This window comes from Trematomus bernacchii, unplaced genomic scaffold (genome assembly GCF_902827165.1).
Source record: "Trematomus bernacchii unplaced genomic scaffold, fTreBer1.1, whole genome shotgun sequence".
In the NCBI taxonomy this organism is placed as follows: Eukaryota; Metazoa; Chordata; class Actinopteri; order Perciformes; family Nototheniidae; genus Trematomus; species Trematomus bernacchii.
This window is the reverse complement of record NW_022987542.1, coordinates 626,502-646,748: the sequence shown is the minus strand read 5'-3', so window position 1 is coordinate 646,748 and position 20,247 is coordinate 626,502. Positions and strand designations below refer to the sequence as shown.

General features: G+C 41.5%; 1 protein-coding gene across 1 annotated transcript in view; it reads right to left on the bottom strand.

Annotated features, from left to right (window-relative positions):
- Positions 1 to 10,160, bottom strand: part of LOC117476203 (caspase-1-like) — a 61,392-nt gene extending 51,232 nt beyond the window's left edge. The window contains exon 1 of the mRNA XM_034122577.1: positions 10,032 to 10,160. Within this exon, the coding sequence (XP_033978468.1) occupies position 10,032 (1 nt within the window). The 5' untranslated portion in view covers positions 10,033 to 10,160. The remainder of the gene's footprint in view (positions 1 to 10,031) is intronic.
- Between the last annotated feature and the right edge of the window lie 10,087 nt (positions 10,161 to 20,247).

Here is a 20,247-nt window from a genome sequence, read left to right as displayed (position 1 = left end):
ATGCGCTTCTCAGCGGCCGCCATGGCGGCGAGAAGCTCCGCCTGGCTCGGCAGACGATCCAGTTTGTTCCTCTTCACCTTAAACTGATGTAGAGTGACTGCCTTATTCAAGTGTTTCATGTTGGCTTTCACCTCTCTCATTATGTGGGTCATATCAGACTGGGTGAGCTTGCACCCCCGGGGCTTTGACTCAGACATGTACCCCATGAACTGGTGCACATTCTTCAGGAAGAACTCTGATGTTGTGACTGCCCGGCCCGGCTTTACAATATACTCGCTCCAGCCACGGATCATCTTCATGTTTCTTAGGAACAGCCAGTCTGACAGGCGGTTAACACCATGGGCCATGTATACTATGAAGTTCTTTATCCGGCTGATCTTCGACACAACATTGTCTTTCTGTTTTACTGTCGGAGCGACACCCAAACAGTGATCCAAGTATGTCTGAAGGTACGCCTCCATGCTTCTAGGCAACGTGATTTCACGCATGGTATTCCCCCGTCCACACCCAGTGGACCAGTAATTTGAGGGAGAGGGCAAGTCATTAGCCAGCTTAGAGGCACGGGTCTTCCGGCATACAGGGGTCTCGCTACCGGAGGCTACTGCAAACATGACAGTTTCCACCGGGGTCTTCACAGGGGTCTCGCTACCGGAGGCTACTGCAAACATGACAGTTTCCACCGGGGTCTTCACAGGGGTCTCGCTACCGGAGGCTACTGCAAACATGACAGTTTCCACCGGGGTCTTCACAGGGGTCTCGCTACCGGAGGCTACTGCAAACATGACAGTTTCCACCGGGGTCTTCACAGGGGTCTCGCTACCGGAGGCTACTGCAAACATGACAGTCTTCCACCGGGGTCTTCACAGGGGTCTCGCTACCGGAGGCTACTGCAAACATGACAGTCTTCACCGGGGTCTTCACAGGGGTCTCGCTACCGGAGGCTACTGCAAACATGACAGTCTTCACCGGGCTCTTCTCAGGGGTCTCGCTACCGGAGGAAACTGGTAATATGACAGTCTTCACTGGGCTCTTCACAGGGTTCTTGACCGGTCTCTTTCCACCGGAGGCTACTGCAAGCATGACAGTCTTCACTGGGCTCTTCACAGGGTTCTTGACCGGTCTCTTCCCACCGGAGGCTACTGCAAGCATGACAGTCTTCACCGGGCTCCTCACAGGGGTCTCGCTACCGGAGGTTACTGGGGACTGCATGACAGTCTTCACCGGGCTCTTCACAGGGGTATTGCTGCCTGAGGCTACTGTGTTTATGCCGGAGGTATTTGGGATTGCCAGGCCCTTAAATCGTATACATTCGTCCTCTTCCTCAAGAACAGCAGCACTCTGCTTCCTGGGTTTTAGCTCCTTTTTCAGCCTGGAGCGCAGGGTCTTCACCTCATCATTGAGGGCATCCTTCTGAGCCCTCAATGCCACATTTTCCAGCATCACCTGCCTGCAGTCCTCGTTGTCACACTCGGTATGTGGGGAGAAGGGTGGAGGGTGCCCGGGGTATTCCTCCTCATTGTCTATATCCAATGATGTAGCCATTCCAATGATGGGGTTAGTCTCACGGAGGTCATGGAGCAACTGCAGTGCCACACTATGCTTCAGCCTTGCCATGACCTGATGTGCCTTATGTCGGGACAACTCAGGGTGGTCATGTTTTACATGACGGTCCAGTCTCTTCCCAGCGTACGAACACCCAGCGATGGGACAGGGTTTGGTCCGAACATTTATCCTTCCACTGGCTATTTTCAGGAGGATTCCCCTCTCCTCCAAGTTCCGCACTGCATGCTTGTGCTTAAGGTGTTTGTTCAATGCCAGATAGAAGAGTCTGCACACCGGGCATTCAGATGACATCCTTCCTGAAACACACATAATGATTTTGATCAAAATTATGTTATAGTTCTCCGTTTATATGCGTTAGCGTGAGCGGTGGTTGCGACACTGGGTCCGATGCATCAATTCATGGTGCATGGACGAAGGGAAGTATTGGGTTACCACCGGGTCAGATGGTCCCACTTCCGCACCAACGCGGGGCTGGTGATGGCAACATTGGGTCCGATGCATCAATACATGGTGCCCCGACCATGAGAGGGTTTGGGGTACCCCGGAACCAGGCACCACCCCAGCAGGAAACGGGTTGTATGGTCAAAGGAGGAAAGAGTGATAGAACCGGGGTAAAGCAAAGAAAGTGTCCGACAATAGTGACTTGTGAGGCGGCCAGAGAGTCTGTCATATCTCGGTCCTATCCTCCAGGCAACGCTGTGGCCAAAACTGGGCTAAAAACTAAAAAAACTAAAAAATATTTCATCCAGGGAAATTTGGGTGAAAATGAAAAAAAAGTACCCGGAAATAGTGCTTCATTAGCCAGCAGCAGTCCCCTGTCGACTCATGTGACATTCCTACAGGGTTACATAGAACCAGGGTGTGGGCTCCGAGCCATCTCCGAGACATCTCTAGTCCGTGTTGATAATGGGGGAAATGTACCCCAAAATAGTCCTTCATTAGCCAGCAGCAGTCCCCTGTCGACTCATGTGACATTCCTCCAGGGTTACATAGAACCAGGGTGTGGGCTCCGAGCCATCTCCGAGACATCTCTAGTCCGTGTTGATAATGGGGGAAATGTACCCCAAAATAGTCCTTCATTAGCCAGCAGCAGTCCCCTGTCGACTCATGTGACATTCCTCCAGGGTTACATAGAACCAGGGTGTGGGCTCCGAGCCATCTCCGAGACATCTCTAGTCCGTGTTGATAATGGGGGAAATGTACCCCAAAATAGTCCTTCATTAGCCAGCAGCAGTCCCCTGTCGACTCATGTGACATTCCTCCAGGGTTACATAGAACCAGGGTGTGGGCTCCGAGCCATCTCCGAGACATCTCTAGTCCGTGTTGATAATGGGGGAAATGTACCCCAAAATAGTCCTTCATTAGCCAGCAGCAGTCCCCTGTCGACTCATGTGACATTCCTCCAGGGTTACATAGAACCAGGGTGTGGGCTCCAAGCCATCTCCGAGACATCTCTAGTCCGTGTTGATAATGGGGGAAATGTACCCCAAAATAGTCCTTCATTAGCCAGCAGCAGTCCCCTGTCGACTCATGTGACATTCCTCCAGGGTTACATAGAACCAGGGTGTGGGCTCCGAGCCATCTCCGAGACATCTCTAGTCCGTGTTGATAATGGGGGAAATGTACCCCAAAATAGTGCATCATGACTCAGCAATCATCACACTCAACTTTGGTGAGAACCGGGCAAAGGGGTCAAAATCCGTCAATGTGGGGGGTGAAACGGCTGTACGCGAGCCCTGGGGGGGGCACCCGGGACCGGGCAGTGCCCCCGGCAGAAGGAACCGGGTCAAACGGGCCAAAACAGGAAAAAAAATAAAAATAAAAAGAACCAGGCAAAAGGGGGGAAAATGGGAAAAAAGTGTCCGAAAATAGTGCCTCATGACCCCGCAGGAGTCCCCCGCGGACTCCCCTGACATTCCTCCATGGTCGAAATCATCCAACTCAACTTTGGTGAGAACCGGGAAAAGGGGTCAAAATGTAAAAATTGTACCCCAAAATAGTGCCTCATGACCCCGCAGGAGTCCCCCGCGGACTCCCCTGACATTCCTCCATGGTCGAAATCATCCAACTCAACTTTGGTGATAACCGGGCAAAGGGGTCAAAATGTAAAAATTATACCCCAAAATAGTGCCTCAAAATCGGGTAGAGTCACCTGCAAAGTGCCCTCGCATTCCTCCATGGCTCAAAATGTCGAACTTAAACTATTTGGAGAACCAGAGAAATGTAAAAAATACGCCCCAAAATAGTGCCTCAAAATCGGGTAGAGTCACCTGCAAAGTGCCCTCGCATTCCTCCATGGCTCAAAATGTCGAACTTAAACTATTTGGAGAACCAGAGAAATGTAAAAAATACGCCCCAAAATAGTGTCTCATAATCGGGTAGAGTCACCTGCAAAGTGCCCTCGCATTCCTCCATGTCAAACTTTAAGTATTGAGAGAACCAGGCTGGGGGGTCCTTGCGCCACAAAATGAGGCCCACTCAAAGTGCTTGGTGAGCGGATACATTCTTCCATGATTTGCAACAGCCGTTATTTTTCTGAGTGCACCCAAAAACTGGGTTTCCGATTTCGTGCAGACGGTAGTTTGAAAAGTATGGATGAATCTTTTTGACAGAGAAGTGGAAATGAAGCCCAGGGACTTTTTCCCCTTCTCCGTTGTACCAACCATCGGAGAAGGGGAAAAATCGGCCCGAAGCGCCAATAGTCTGGCCCCTTCTCCCGTTGGCACTCTGTCATTTTTTTGACAATTTTTCAAAACTTCATTTTTGATTATTTTAAGTTATAATTAAGCGTTTTCTTCAATTTTTTTTGCTTTCCACGGGTGGGGGCGCCTGGCAGGCCGCCTATGAGCACCCAAATTCGGCCTGGATCATCCAGGATTTGTGGGCTAAGCTCCATAAACTGACTAAATCACCCAGAGAGGTCACCTTTCTAGCCCAAATATATATAATACAAATACATTTAAATAGTAAAAGGTGCACTTGTGCTCTGCATTACCCGGAATTTTATTTTCATAGCCCCATGATAGTGATTAAAAATCATTTTCATGGGAAAAAGTGTTAAAACGCCTGATTAAATTATATGCAGGACCCCAGTGAGCTCCAGACTATGTGCATTGTGTTGGGGAACCATATAAATGATAGAATAAATGCATTTAAATGCAAAAATAATGATTTTAAATCATTTTAGGGGGACAATTGTGGAGAGGAGCCTGAAAATGACTCTGCAGCAGGCTGCCTATGAGCACCCAAATTCGGCCTTCTTCACGGAACCACGACCCCTTCTGTGGAGGGTATTCTCGTGCCCCTGGTGAGCACACGTTGACCCAGGAAAGAGTCTTCAAAACACAGGTAAAAGTGTGTTAAACAGTGGGGTAACATGTTTGAAATGACAGCACACTGCTGCTTGTTGGCAGGCTGACTCACTTGACTTGTCTCACACACACCCAGGGGGGGAGAAAGAGGACACATTGACCCAGGAAAGAGTCTTCAAAACACAGGTAAAAGTGTGTTAAACAGTGGGGTAACATGTTTGAAATGACAGCACACTGCTGCTGGTTGGCAGGCTGACTCACTTGACTTGTCTCACACACACCCAGGGGGGGGAGAAAGAGGACACATTGACCCAGGAAAGAGTCTTCAAAACACAGGTAAAAGTGTGTTAAACAGTGGGGTAACATGTTTGAAATGACAGCACACTGCTGCTTGTTGGCAGGCTGACTCACTTCACTTGTCTCACACACACCCAGGGGGGGAGAAAGAGGACACATTGACCCAGGAAAGAGTCTTCAAAACACAGGTAAAACTGTGTTAAACAGTGGGGTAACATGTTTGAAATGACAGCACACTGCTGCTGGTTGGCAGGCTGACTCACTTGACTTGTCTCACACACACCCAGGGGGGGGAGAAAGAGGACACATTGACCCAGGAAAGAGTCTTCAAAACACAGGTAAAAGTGTGTTAAACAGTGGGGTAACATGTTTGAAATGACAGCACACTGCTGCTTGTTGGCAGCCTGACTCACTTCACTTGTCTCACACACACCCAGGGGGGGGAGAAAGAGGACACATTGACCCAGGAAAGAGTCTTCAAAACACAGGTAAAACTGTGTTAAACAGTGGGGTAACATGTTTGAAATGACAGCACACTGCTGCTTGTTGGCAGGCTGACTCACTTGACTTGTCTCACACACACCCAGGGGGGGAGAAAGAGGACACATTGACCCAGGAAAGAGTCTTCAAAACACAGGTAAAACTGTGTTAAACAGTGGGGTAACATGTTTGAAATGACAGCACACTGCTGCTTGTTGGCAGGTAAACATTGTTTAATTGTTTAAGTGTTTTTAAATGTATGGAACAGTGTTTTGTCTCTTTCAAAACTCTCCCGTCATTGGCCGGATACATGGGGACGATTTTATATTCACTATGACCGTTACTATTCCAGTGAGACGAAGTACGTCCGGTGACGGGAGTGATCCCATGTTAATTTTGTCCAAAAACCAGAGCATTCCCTTATCCCTCGAACCGACTGCTGCCGCGCTCGAGAGGAAGCAGGGCGCCCCTCCCTACAGCACGTGAACCAACATGTCTGAATACTTGTCCCAGAACTGCACCTAAACGTCAGTGTTTATTTCACTATGAATAGAGAGCCTGAATCCGTTTGTATTTTTGCAACAGACTGTAAAACATTATACATGCCAACGTAGTGGTTACGGAAATGAGCATGCACAGTATAGGTTTTTTATTCGTATTCACATTTTTTTGAGACACGATTTACATTTATTTGTCAGTGTTGCCATGGTGACTTGCATCTCATTTTCTCATACCTTGTCGTTTGCAATTGCCTATTTTTTCAAGTGCTGATTGTAAAAACAAGAATAAAGACAACTTAGCCTAAATAGATTCTCGCTATCGTAAAACTGATAAGCCTTAGTAATCTAATGATACACCCCTACTGTGCTATTGCTTCAGTCTGCAATGTTCAAAACAACAGATAGAGCCAGAAATCTAGGTGTAGTCATGGACTCTGACCTGAGTTTCAACAGTCACATTAAAACAGTTACTAAGTCAGCCTACTATCACCTAAAGAATATATCCAGGATTAAAAGACTAATGTCACAGCAGGATCTGGAGAAACTTGTCCATGCTTTTATCTTCAGTAGACTGGACTACTGTAATGGTGTCTTTACAGGTCTCACTAACAAATCTATTAGAAAGCTGCAGCTAATTCAGAACGCCGCTGCTCGAGTCCTCACTAACACTAAGAAAGTGGATCACATCACTCCTGTTCTGAAGTCTTTACACTGGCTTCCTGTGTGTCAAAGAATAGATTTCAAAATACTGTTGCTGGTTTATAAAGCTTTGAATGGTTTAGGCCCAAAATACATGTCTGACCTACTGCTAAATTATGAACCATCCAGAACTCTCAGGTCTTCAGGGACTGGTCAGCTTTCTGTCCCCAGAGTCAGAACTAAACATGGAGAAGCAGCGTTCAGTTATTATGCTCCAAATATCTGGAACAAACTCCCAGAAACCTGCAGGTCCGCTGCAACTCTGACTACTTTTAAATCCAGGCTGAAGACTTTTCTTTTTGCCGCTGCTTTTAATTGAACTATTCACATCTTAAACTGCACTGTAACTTTTATCCATGTATTTTTTCTTTTAATGTTTATTTTATTATCTTTTCTTTTTAATGACTGATTTTAAATGCCATTTTCTTAATGTCTTCCATTTTTGTAAAGCACTTTGAATTGCCTTGTGTTGAAAGGTGCTATATAAATAAACTTGCCTTGCCTTGCCTTGCCTTACCTTACTGAGTAACTGCACTTATATTTCAATGCTTATGGTTTAGAAAGTGACAATAGACAACCCTCAGTGGACAAAGCCAAAGGTCGGTCTGCCTGCCAGGAGAGCAGCCTACTGAAAGATATCTTATCTCTTGTAAATAAAGCTTTTAGTGCCTACAGCCAAGGCTATATGATTGGGATAGTTACTTGGTGTTAGTATTACCGAATGCATGTGAAGGCAGCACTTTATGTAACATCTATATAATATCAACTCATTGACACACGGCTGGGTCATAAGGCACTTTCACACCGGAGTGCTTTTCCCCCCGAACTAGGCCGATAGGGGGGGGGGATTCGGTTTCACACCAAAAAGATCTGGAACTTGTCCCTAGTTCGTGCCAACCTTTTCACCTCCAGATAGTCCCTGCTAGAGAGGTGGTACTTTCTTGGGGAGGAAAAGGTTCGTGGGTGTGTCGGCCACACTAACAATTTCTGATTGGCTGGGCGAATTGCAAACCACGCCCCGTAAAACTCTGAAAGGTTTTGTGAAGCCGCCATTTTATTTGCCTGCATTAGCATTAGCCCAGCGCATCAACGGAGAGAGACTAACTTATGGCAACACAAAATAAAACATGGGAGCGGTGGAGATGAGGAGGTGTCGGCGTTCTGGGGATTTACTCAGGAGATGCGACCCAGCAGCTTCATTTGTCAGAAGCATTTTGAAGGGTGATTAATCGCCGCAGCGAGCGTCACCTGTCACTCTGATCCACACACACACACACACACACACACACACACACACACACACACACACACACACACACACACACACACACACACACACACACACACACACACACATACACACACACACACACACACACACACACACACACACACACACACACACACACACACACACACACACACGTTCTTACACAAACAGAAAGTCACAGATAAATGCGGCTTTATTCCCTCTGTGACTTATTCCGGTGAGAACGCGATCTACTAGGACAGTTCCAAGGACTAAAGAGTTCGGGGGGAACAAGTAGCGGGTACAAGTACCGGCTAAGTACTTGGTGTGAAAGCGGCTGCAGTGAAACTTGGAATGTTACAAAGAAGACGCTGCATGCAGATGAAAATTGGTTCGCACTGCCAACAAACAGGCTTTGAGAAACGAGCTGATTAAAACTGAGCTTTTAAAATGTGTTCATGGGCTGCAAACCCACCGGTTAGAGCTACAGGGATGTGGAGGGTAAGTATTACGCAGACATAGACCTCCTGGTTTCAGACCAGAGGACTCTACCTTCACCAAACGCAGAGCTCTAGTAGCAGTGGTTCTGGATAAACTGAGGCAGAATCTAGATGCCTGTAACGACGAGGCAGAGACACTGACCGTGAAAAAGCAAACTGATGACTTGATTGATAATATCATTTAGGTTAGGATGGGATCTTTTTGTGTCCAGATATCCAGGCTCTAAACTCTATTAGAAAAAGAGTAATATTGGATAACATTAACTAAATGGATTTAAGTAGGCCTACGTAGTTTATCAATATGAATGAATCCCTTTAGCTGCTGTAGCATATGGGCCTACATGAAGCTTTCGTGTTAGAATGGCAGGAATAGCCATTCAAATTAAATATTGTAAATGTGTCACTAATTTATCTGCAAGCAGACATTTAGAGTTCAATGATCTACAAACGATTAGGTTCTGTAATCAGTCTGAATAAAACCACAGCATTAAGATACTGAGTAAGAAATGAGACAGAATAATAACTTGAAACACAGGTTGAATGTCGGACACATTAACAGGCATGCTGTGATTGGCTTGCTAAACCTGGAGCTTGGCTTTGGGCATGAGATCACTTATGATTCAAAGCTTCACAATTTGGTTGTTCATCTTTTTTTTCAAGTACATCTTAAAACAATGGTCCCATGCTCCTATGTACTTTGTTTTTGTTAATGTTACGTGCCAGGCGGGCTGTCATGTGTTTCATCCTCCTCTGTTTTTAGGATTCCTATTTTTAACAGTGTAAAGAACAGTGATATATAAATAAAGACTTATATTATGTTTGTGCATAATCCAAAAGAAAACAATCCCTTTCTCCTGGAGGTGGATAAATGATCGACTCACTGCAGAGAGGCAGACATGACTCACGTTACATATTTCACTTGATGGATGCAGTACTTCCTGTACTTCTATCTCTTTAACTTTAAGATATGTGCGTGTTCCTTTGTTCTGGTGTTTTTAGAGAACATACCACATGGGGTGTGTTCCAACTGCCATCCTTGGATCCATGATGCAAAAGATTTGGAATCCTGTTCAGCCAGTTATCCAACAACAGTTGTACATTATTCTCGATTCACTAGAAACTGTATGTGTTCACTTCAAGCCTTTTACCAATCTGATTGTGAGGAAAGAGTCGTGAGAGAACTACACTGAAACAGTTCAGTTTCTCATCATTCCTCCATACTTTGGAAAGAGCTTCCTAACGCCTCACACTGTATACAATTCAAATCAATGTTTTTGTTGGATGTTTTCACAGCAGAAATGTTTACATGCTGCCACAGTAGGAAACACACACGTGGGGTAGTCAAAAGGCACATGCCTATTTTCAACCACAGACATTTTGAACACAGAAAGGATGCTTTTTTGTTTGTTTTTAAAACAGGAAAACAACTCACTGTCACTGGAACCAGGTGTTTAGGGCTGTAAAGCAGTCGCTTCCACTGCAAGAAAGAAAGACAGACACCAACAGAAATAAAAAGTCAGAATTAAAATTGCACATAAGATACAGGTTAAACGTATAGGAACCATTAACAAACGTATTGTGAATGGTTCTAGACTCAAAGCTTGGGTTATATTTTATTATAATCATTTAGCTTTTTTTGTATTACTCTTTTAATGTTTGTTGTGCATCTGTTTGTTTGGTTTTTCTAGCACCTGTACCTCAGTGCATTTTGAGCTTTCCAAGCCCACTTCTGTATGTTTGGAAATGTACGCTGTGTACATGGGTTTTATTGTATAACATGTTGATCAAAACATTGTTCAAAACATTCTCCTATGTATTTGTTTGGGAAGCTTTAAAAAGCTGTTCATTTTGACATGAAAAGCACAAGTGGGGTTTACCAAGTCTATATATGTCTGCATGCAAAAGCTTTTGTTTTCAAGCACATGCAGAAAGAAGGACATCAAAGGAGTAATCATCTCTCATTGAGTTACACTGTATAACAAAGATATACACTGAAAGGACTCTATAGGAAACAAGTGGGGCTCTACCTTCACCAAACGCAGAGCTCTAGCAGTGGTTCTGGATAAACTGAGGCAGAATCTAGATGCCTGTAACGACGAGGCAGAGACACTGACCGTGAAAAAGCAAACTGATGACTTGATTGATAATATCATTTAGGTTAGGATGGGATCTTTTTGTGTACAGATATCCAGGCTCTAAACTCTATTAGAAAAAGACTAATATTGGATAACATTAACTAAATGGATTTGAGTAGGCCTACGTAGTTTATCAATATGAATGAATCCCTTTAGCTGCTGTAGCATATGGGCCTACATGAAGCTTTCGTGTTAGAATGGCAGGAATAGCCATTCAGAGTTTTGTTTAAAGAGCATTTTCTGTATCATGCAGGCGGCTTTTTAGGGATTTGTTCATGTAGAGGTGCATACATGTGTCAGGGCCAGTAGTGTTACCAATCCCGCTTCAATCACATTAGTATGCATAAAAAAGTGACAGGTCACACCTTCTAAGTCCCGCCCCCTAATTATGCTAATGAGCGCCCTTTGATATGCTAATGAGCCCCTTTGTTCGAGGTGTTATCGCGTACAGGTGTTACATCCTCCCCGGTAGCCCCCACCCCCCTCAGCCCACCCCCCTCCCCCTCACATACAGGTGTTACATCCTCACCGGTAGCCCCCACCCTTCTCAGCCCCCACCCTTCTCAGCCCCCACCCCGCTCAGCCCCCACCCTCTCAACCCACCCCCTCCTTACAGCAGGTTTCACATCCTCCCTGTCGCCCCCACCCCCCTCCTCAGCCCCCACCCCTCTCAACCCCCTCCTCCTCCCCCCTCCTGTCCGGTCGGCATGTTCGTTACAGTTTAAATCTTCCGGGGCAAAATTAGAAAAGTGCCGGTTAAAGGTCTTCTATGTTATTTAATGAGCTTTGAAACAAACTGATATGATTCGATATTAAACCAACTAATTATAGTAGATTAATTAACTATTCAAAACGTGTACAGTAATTTACAATAACACGGGAATAATAAACGGACTGCTCTCCCCCTCACGACAACACGCCAGTATCATGCAGCTCGCGCATCCAATAATGAGTGACTCGACAGTAAAACTAAAACATATCTATAACTAGTTTAGGTAGTTTGAGAGGTAATTAAAATAGCTACGTGTGATATCTGAAGAGTGTGTTTTGTTCCGCTCACCGCATGCAGAGATGCATGTCGAATAGTCCACAGCACCGGGTCTCCCCCGTCAGCAGCAGCACCGGGTCTCCCCCCGTCAGATTAGACGTTACTAGCGTTTATGTTCATAACGATCAGATATAGCTAGTTCTAGCTAATGATATGACTACCTGCTTATTAAAAGACACCTAAACAATAAGCGTCACTATGCAACGGGGTGAGGCCACAAAGTATAGCACAGCATTATGCATTTTGTTTACATGCCCACCGGAACCCTGAGGCATTTAACAACAGATCAACGCGCAATCAACCCATACAGGACATCTCTTTCTACACATTATGTGTAGACATTATAATTGACTATTCTTGTCTTCTGATGTTCAATTACATCACCCCCTTAATAAAATAATCCCTATATGAAGTTACATGAGGCTACATTTACTGGTGTTGAGCCCTGGATGATGAAAATAATCTAAGTGTCATGTTAGGGGAACATTACGGAACTCAGGAGTCCGCCCCTTTGAGGCGTTGTTAACATTAATGCTTTTGTTTTTGTTACTAAGATACTTTTTAGATACACTTTTGAAGTAAGCACCACTCTACAACTGGTAGAAAGTTAAGTACTTTGTATGGAATTGGGTTTTCTTTAGAGCTGTTTTCAGTGAGACAATGCAGTTTCTGATCATTTTAAGTTTCAAGTTTCAAGGCTTTATGGCATATGCCCATTAGCTACAGTGTAGATATGTCAATGAAAAAACATAGGTCACAGGCTCCTCCAACAGTGCACATAAAACAGATAAAATACTGCATTTTGTGCGTAATTCTCTCACAAAGGAACTGTAAGATACACGTTTATGTATGGAAAACTATATAACTTGGTAAAATATTCATTCATTTGTAATGAATTGAGTTTTCTTCAAGAATCAAACTCTAAATGGAGAGTTTGTGATTTTAACACTGTTTCGATGAAACAATGCAGTTTTGATAACTTGACTTGACTAACATTACTTTTTTAAATATATGTTTTTAGATGCTTTACTTTTGATTTCTTTCATATTATTTTAACACAACATTACTTTTTTCATATTTTTCAACATACTGTGATATATATATATATATATTTTTTTCTCTCCATTATATTTTTGAATATACAGTGATTTGTATCAAAATACAACATGCAACTATTACATTATACAATATTATGGCTTTTTGCGATATTTTCAACACAATATACTTTTTTTTTTTGTAGGGCTTCAGGATATTGGGCATGTCATGCTTAAAAACCGGTGTCATCTTTCCTGAAACTGACGTGCTGTCCGTTTTACAAACAAGTTATCTTTCTGCTTCTTCACCCTCTGAATTTTCCTCCCCCATCCCTCTTACTTCAGCCATCACAACAGCAATCAAGTCAGATCTGTGAAATTAAACACCTCTTCCCAAAGCGTGACTTCCCTATTGAGGGAGTGGGGCAGTGGGGCCTAACCCGATTTGGCCAAATATACTAACATGCAGAACATATGGTATGTTTGAAAAAAGACTAACCATCTATCCAGTTCAAGCTGTCTTTAAGATGTGACATTGCGCTCTGACTTTTTCCCGTAAAATCGTGACAAACTATTACTTATTAAATTTGACCTCATGCTGCTTGGTTGAAAATGATAGATGAGCATTTACCAACAGATCAACGCGCAATCAACCCATACAGGAGATCTCTTTCTACACATTATGTGTTATCACTATAATATCATGTCATTATTTAATGTTGTTTTGTTTGTGTGTGTGTGTACAACGAAGTCTCTTTGAGAGGAAAATGATAATTTAAAGATCTTAATACCCCCTTATTGTTTAATTACTTCACACAACTATTAAAGAATCCCTATATGAAGTTACATGAGGCTACATTTACTGGTGTGCTTCCCTAGATGATGTAAATAGTCTAAGTGTCATGTTAGGGGGGCATTACGAACCTCAGGAGTCCGCCCTTGGAGGCTTGGAGAGCGAATAAAGAGAGGTGTATTTACTGGTGTTGAGCCCTGGATGATGTAAATAGTCCAAGTGCCATGGAACTCAGGAGTCCGCCCTTTGAGGCGTTGTTAACATTAATGCTTTTTGCTTTTGTTTTTGTTACTAAGATACTTTTTAGCCTTATGATAGGATGAACTTAAGCTGTAGTCAATAAAGACATGTTTAATAGAGTGTTGCTGTTAGAGAACATACCTGCGCAGCACTCCACCACGTCTTGGCTTTGGCTTCATGGCCTTCACTGTCCTCTCCCTTTGAGTTTTTTCAAAGGCTGGGATACATTTTTCCAAATGATCACTTGTTACCTGGTGACAAACATATGGTTATATAACCTTAAAGAACTAACAAAAAATAATTAAGTATTTGCAATGCATAAACATAGAAGATATCACTGTCATATTATGATCACTTATTGTAAGTAAGTTTAAGTAAAACTAACACAAGTCAATATTATTCACCTGGGCATTAGTGGGCTTGAGGGTCTCAGGGAGCGTGGACAAAGTGACTTGTCTCTGTATTTGAGGATTCTCAGTGCAGGCACTAACAGGAAGCTGCTGTGCATTAGTGGAGAGTCCTCTGAAGGCAGCTGTTATTTCATTCACACACTCATCTGTTACCTGCTGACTCCTCATAGTAAGTCTAGCCAAGTCAGCTGTTAAGTTGTCCATACCATCGCTTGATAACTGGTAACTTTTGATTGACAGTCCAGCCATGGCAGCTGCCAACTCGTCCATATAATTCTTAAGAACGTGGTGACAATACTACAAAAAAGTGTATATATTAGGTCAGTTAACCTTGAAGAGCTAAACAGTTCAAGTGGTAAGTAACTAAGTATTTGCAATGAATAAACATAGAAATGATCACTGTCATATTATATAATCACTTAATATGGAGATAAGTAAAACTGACACAGACAGTTTAAACTGCTTGTTAAAACGCTATTGCTTATTGTGTTTTCTCAGCACACTAACATAAATAAGGATGTATAATATAAAAAAACTAGAAAACGATATAGTATTTTCAAGTCTTACTTTAGTATGGTAAAATTAAGAATAAGTCACATTAAAGTGTGTCATGATTTTCCGTAAAAAAGTCAAGTATAGTTTGTCAAAAGAATATGAAAAAATCATTTTGTAGAGTAGTATGTTGAAAATCTCAGTGTTTAACTGAACACACCTACGTGTGATAACGCCTCGAACAAAGGGGTAATTAGCATACAAAGGGGGGTCACTAGCATCAGTGGGGGAAAGGTGCTACGGGAATGAACTTTGAGGAGGGGGAACTTGTAAGAATTTCCAGCTTTTGAAGACAATTATATGGTACCCGTCCTTACAGCTAAACAAATCCTATGCCAGGTATTCAACAGACCACAAGAAGCACAAGAAGCCCCAGAAAGGATTACATTCAGAGCTAATAATGGTGAAACCGAAGAAGAAGCAAAGCAGATTATAATCGTTGCGGGTGAAAGGATAGAGAATTTGCAAGTGATGTTAATGCACTTATCTGATATAAAAAATGCATTCATTTACTTCCAAGAGACCCCTAAACATCTAGTTGGGCAATGTGAATTGAACGACAAACCGATCACTGTAAATGAAACGCGGAGAGAGGCAGCAGTGCAAATCGTTAAGTCTATTACCTTGTATGCACTACGACATTAACTTGGTCAAATGTAATATGTCTTTCTGAAGATGTGGCGAATGGTGTGTTTTTCAATTAAACAACCATAACAAAATGAAAATGTGTTTTATTTTTGCTTTCATATATAGTAATAGTATTAACTCCTCTGACTAGACTGTACTAAAATAAGACGTTTCACTGTTAAATAAAAATGGAAGTAGAAAATCGAGATAATGATGAGGCTCGTTATGTATCCAGTAACTATGAACAGCAGTTTGAAAATGTTATTTAACCCTTTAACTCTAATTGACAAATCTAAAATAGCCTCTAGCTTATCTATACATTTGTGATTTTAACACTTATTCACTGACACAAGGCAGATTATGGCTTTTTTCTCCTGCCAAGATACTTTTAGACACACTCTGAGGTATGCAAAACCTTAAAACTAGAAAATGAAGTACATTGTCTGATTAGATTTTTTCGTAAAGACTGTTTCTCTAAAAGGCAAGTTTGTGATTTTTAACACTTCTATTTTTCCCCCGTTGTCTTTCACTTACTGTTTTGATACAGTTTTATGTATGACAACTTTACAACTGGTAGAAAGTTAAGTACTTTTTCTTTCATATTATTTTAACACAACATTACTTTTTTCATATTTTTCAACATACTGTGATATATATATATTTTTTTTCTCTCCATTATATTTTTGAATATACAGCAAACTCCTGGACTACTATCGTCACCACCATTGTGGACACCCACATATTGCAGTACTACTGCTGCTGATGTTACTCCTGGGGCCAAGACGTCTCTGTTTCTGAACATAGTGAAATCGGAGTTGGTTGATATTCTGGAGAGGGTGCTGCATCGGTACAGAGAAGAAATCTGCAATGGATGTCGAGTCAGCCACCCCAGCCAGAGGCAACACGATTGTCTGAATGACATTCCAGAATATTTCTTCAGAAACAATTACAACGCGTTAATGAAAAGACTTTGGCTCGCCGACTTCATTACTGTGATTGACCAGAGTCTTAATGATAAAAACATTTACACGGCTGAATGGAGGATCCAAGGCGCTTCGGAGGCTTTTCTGCACAATCTCAAAAACTGCAGACGCCTCAAGGAGAGACTTGAAAAGATCCATGCCGAGCTGGATGGAGAAGAAGAAGACTAATAACCAGCGGTTGATTGAGGCCAGGGATTTTTTTTTTTTTTTTTTTTTTTTCTCCGATACTTTGACTTTTCTTTAAAGTAAAATAAAAAAAAAAGGGATAACTACTATGGAAAACAATCTGTATATATTTATCAGAATGCAGTCAATACCTGTTTAATAAGTGTGTTGTTGATGACGATTGAAAACAGAATGAGTAGTGATCCCCGTGTAAACAGAATGGCTGAAGTTTGTAAACTAGAAGACATTTTGGATATCGTTCATTCTGGCAGTACTATTCCGGGGTCATTGGGAAACGATTGTAAACGAAACATTTAAAGTGGTACTGGAATCTTCATTTTCCGAAACATTCTGTAACATTAGTCAAGTCATAGTATAGTTTGACAAAAAGATCTTGAAAAAGTCACGACATTGTGTGTTGAAATGGTTTTGAATAAACACATCAGTATTTAAAAAAGTAAAATTGTATCAAGTGCATCAGACAACTCAAATTACTCCATTTGAACCATATTATAAATAAGTAAAGAATGGTCATAGTATATAGCAGGGCTGTTTAATAGTTTTCTGTGTTCTGTGTTTTGTGTGTCAGTGTGTCAGTGTTGCAGTGTTTCAGTGTTTCCGTGTTTCAGTGTTCTGTGTTTCAGTGTTGCAGTGTTTCAGTGTTTTGGGTGTCAGTGTGTCAGTGTTGCAGTGTTGCAGTGTTTCAGTGTTTTGTGTGTCAGTATTTCAGTGTGTCAGTGTTTCAGTGTTTATGTGTTTCAGTGTTTTCAGTGTTTTGTGTTTCAGTGTTTCAGTGTGTTTGTGTTTCAGTGTTTTCAGTGTTTTGTGTTTCAGTGTTTCAGTGTTTTTGTGTTTCTGTCTTTCTGTGTTTCTGTGTTTTTGTGTTGCAGTGTTTCAGTGTTTTCAGTGTTTTGTGTTTCAGTGTTTCAGTGTTTCAGTGTTCTGTGTGTCAGTGTTGCAGTGTTTCAGTGTTTTGGGTGTCAGTGTGTCAGTGTTGCAGTGTTGCAGTGTTTCAGTGTTTTGTGTGTCAGTATTTCAGTGTGTCAGTGTTTCAGTGTTTCAGTGTTTATGTGTTGCAGTGTTTCAGTGTTTTGTGTGTCAGTATTTCAGTGTGTCAGTGTTTCAGTGTTTCAGTGTTTATGTGTTTCAGTGTTTTCAGTGTTTTGTGTTTCAGTGTTTCAGTGTGTTTGTGTTTCAGTGTTTTCAGTGTTTTGTGTTTTTGTGTTTCTGTGTTTCTGTGTTTTTGTGTTGCAGTGTTTCAGTGTTTTCAGTGTTTTGTGTTTCAGTGTTTCAGTGTTTTTTGTGTTTCAGTGTTTCAGTGTTTTTGTGTTTCTGTGTTTTTGTGTGTCAGTGTTTTCAGTGTGTCAGTGTTTCAGTGTTGCAGTGTTTCAGTGTTTTCAGTGTTTTGTGTTTCAGTGTTTCAGTGTGTCATTGTTGCAGTGTTTCAGTGTTTCAGTGTTTCAGTGTTCTGTGTTTCAGTGTTGCAGTGTTTCAGTGTTTTGGGTGTCAGTGTGTCAGTGTTGCAGTGTTTCAGTGTTTTGTGTGTCAGTATTTCAGTGTGTCAGTGTTTCAGTGTTTATGTGTTTCAGTGTTTTCAGTGTTTTGTTTCAGTGTTTCAGTGTTTCAGTGTTTTTGTGTTTCAGTGTTTCAGTGTTTTGTGTGTCAGTATTTCAGTGTGTCAGTGTTTCAGTGTTTATGTGTTTCAGTGTTTTCAGTGTTTTGTTTCAGTGTTTCAGTGTTTCAGTGTTTTTGTGTTTCAGTGTTTCAGTGTTTCAGTGTGTCAGTGTTTTGTGTGTCAGTGTTTACAGCCTTTCTTTGCTCTGATCAATCCCCAGGGATCCTCCCCTGGAAGGAATATAGCAGGATGAGAGAAAAACATTTAAAAAAAAACGTATCTTAGAAGTGGCTATAACATTTGATGCAATTCTAAAAGATAGTCAGATTCCTAAAAAGTTACAAACGGATGCTGGAAAATAATTATTTGTTTCTTCAGCAAGGCTTCAAAAATCTTGTTAAATAATTCTTTATATATATATATATATATATCACAGTATGTTGAAAAATATGAAAAAAGTAATGTTGTGTTAAAATAATATGAAAGAAAAAGTACTTAACTTTCTACCAGTTGTAAAGTTGTCATACATAAAACTGTATCAAAACAGTAAGTGAAAGACAACGGGGGGAAAATAGAAGTGTTAAAAATCACAAACTTGCCTTTTAGAGAAACAGTCTTTACGAAAAAATCTAATCAGACAATGTACTTCATTTTCTAGTTTTAAGGTTTTGCATACCTCAGAGTGTGTCTAAAAGTATCTTGGCAGGAGAAAAAAGCCATAATCTGCCTTGTGTCAGTGAATAAGTGTTAAAATCACAAACTTATAGATAAGCTAGAAGCTATTTTAGATTTGTCAATTAGAGTTAAAGGGTTAAATAACATTTTCAAACTGCTGTTCATAGTTACTGGATACATAACGAGCCTCATCATTATCTCGATTTTCTACTTCCATTTTTATTTAACAGTGAAACGTCTTATTTTAGTACAGTCTAGTCAGAGGAGTTAATACTATTACTATATATGAAAGCAAAAATAAAACACATTTTCATTTTGTTATGGTTGTTTAATTGAAAAACACACCATTCGCCACATCTTCAGAAAGACATATTACATTTGACCAAGTTAATGTCGTAGTGCATACAAGGTAATAGACTTAACGATTTGCACTGCTGCCTCTCTCCGCGTTTCATTTACAGTGATCGGTTTGTCGTTCAATTCACATTGCCCAACTAGATGTTTAGGGGTCTCTTGGAAGTAAATGAATGCATTTTTTATATCAGATAAGTGCATTAACATCACTTGCAAATTCTCTATCCTTTCACCCGCAACGATTATAATCTGCTTTGCTTCTTCTTCGGTTTCACCATTATTAGCTCTGAATGTAATCCTTTCTGGGGCTTCTTGTGCTTCTTGTGGTCTGTTGAATACCTGGCATAGGATTTGTTTAGCTGTAAGGACGGGTACCATATAATTGTCTTCAAAAGCTGGAAATTCTTACAAGTTCCCCCTCCTCAAAGTTCATTCCCGTAGCACCTTTCCCCCACTGATGCTAGTGACCCCCCTTTGTATGCTAATTACCCCTTTGTTAGAGGCGTTATCACACGTAGGTATGTTCAGTTAAACACTGAGATTTTCAACATACTACTCTACAAAATGATTTTTTCATATTCTTTTGACAAACTATACTTGACTTTTTTACGGAAAATCATGACACACTTTAATGTGACTTATTCTTAATTTTACCATACTAAAGTAAGACTTGAAAATACTATATCGTTTTCTAGTTTTTTTATATTATACATCCTTATTTATGTTAGTGTGCTGAGAAAACACAATAAGCAATAGCGTTTTAACAAGCAGTTTAAACTGTCTGTGTCAGTTTTACTTATCTCCATATTAAGTGATTATATAATATGACAGTGATCATTTCTATGTTTATTCATTGCAAATACTTAGTTACTTACCACTTGAACTGTTTAGCTCTTCAAGGTTAACTGACCTAATATATACACTTTTTTGTAGTATTGTCACCACGTTCTTAAGAATTATATGGACGAGTTGGCAGCTGCCATGGCTGGACTGTCAATCAAAAGTTACCAGTTATCA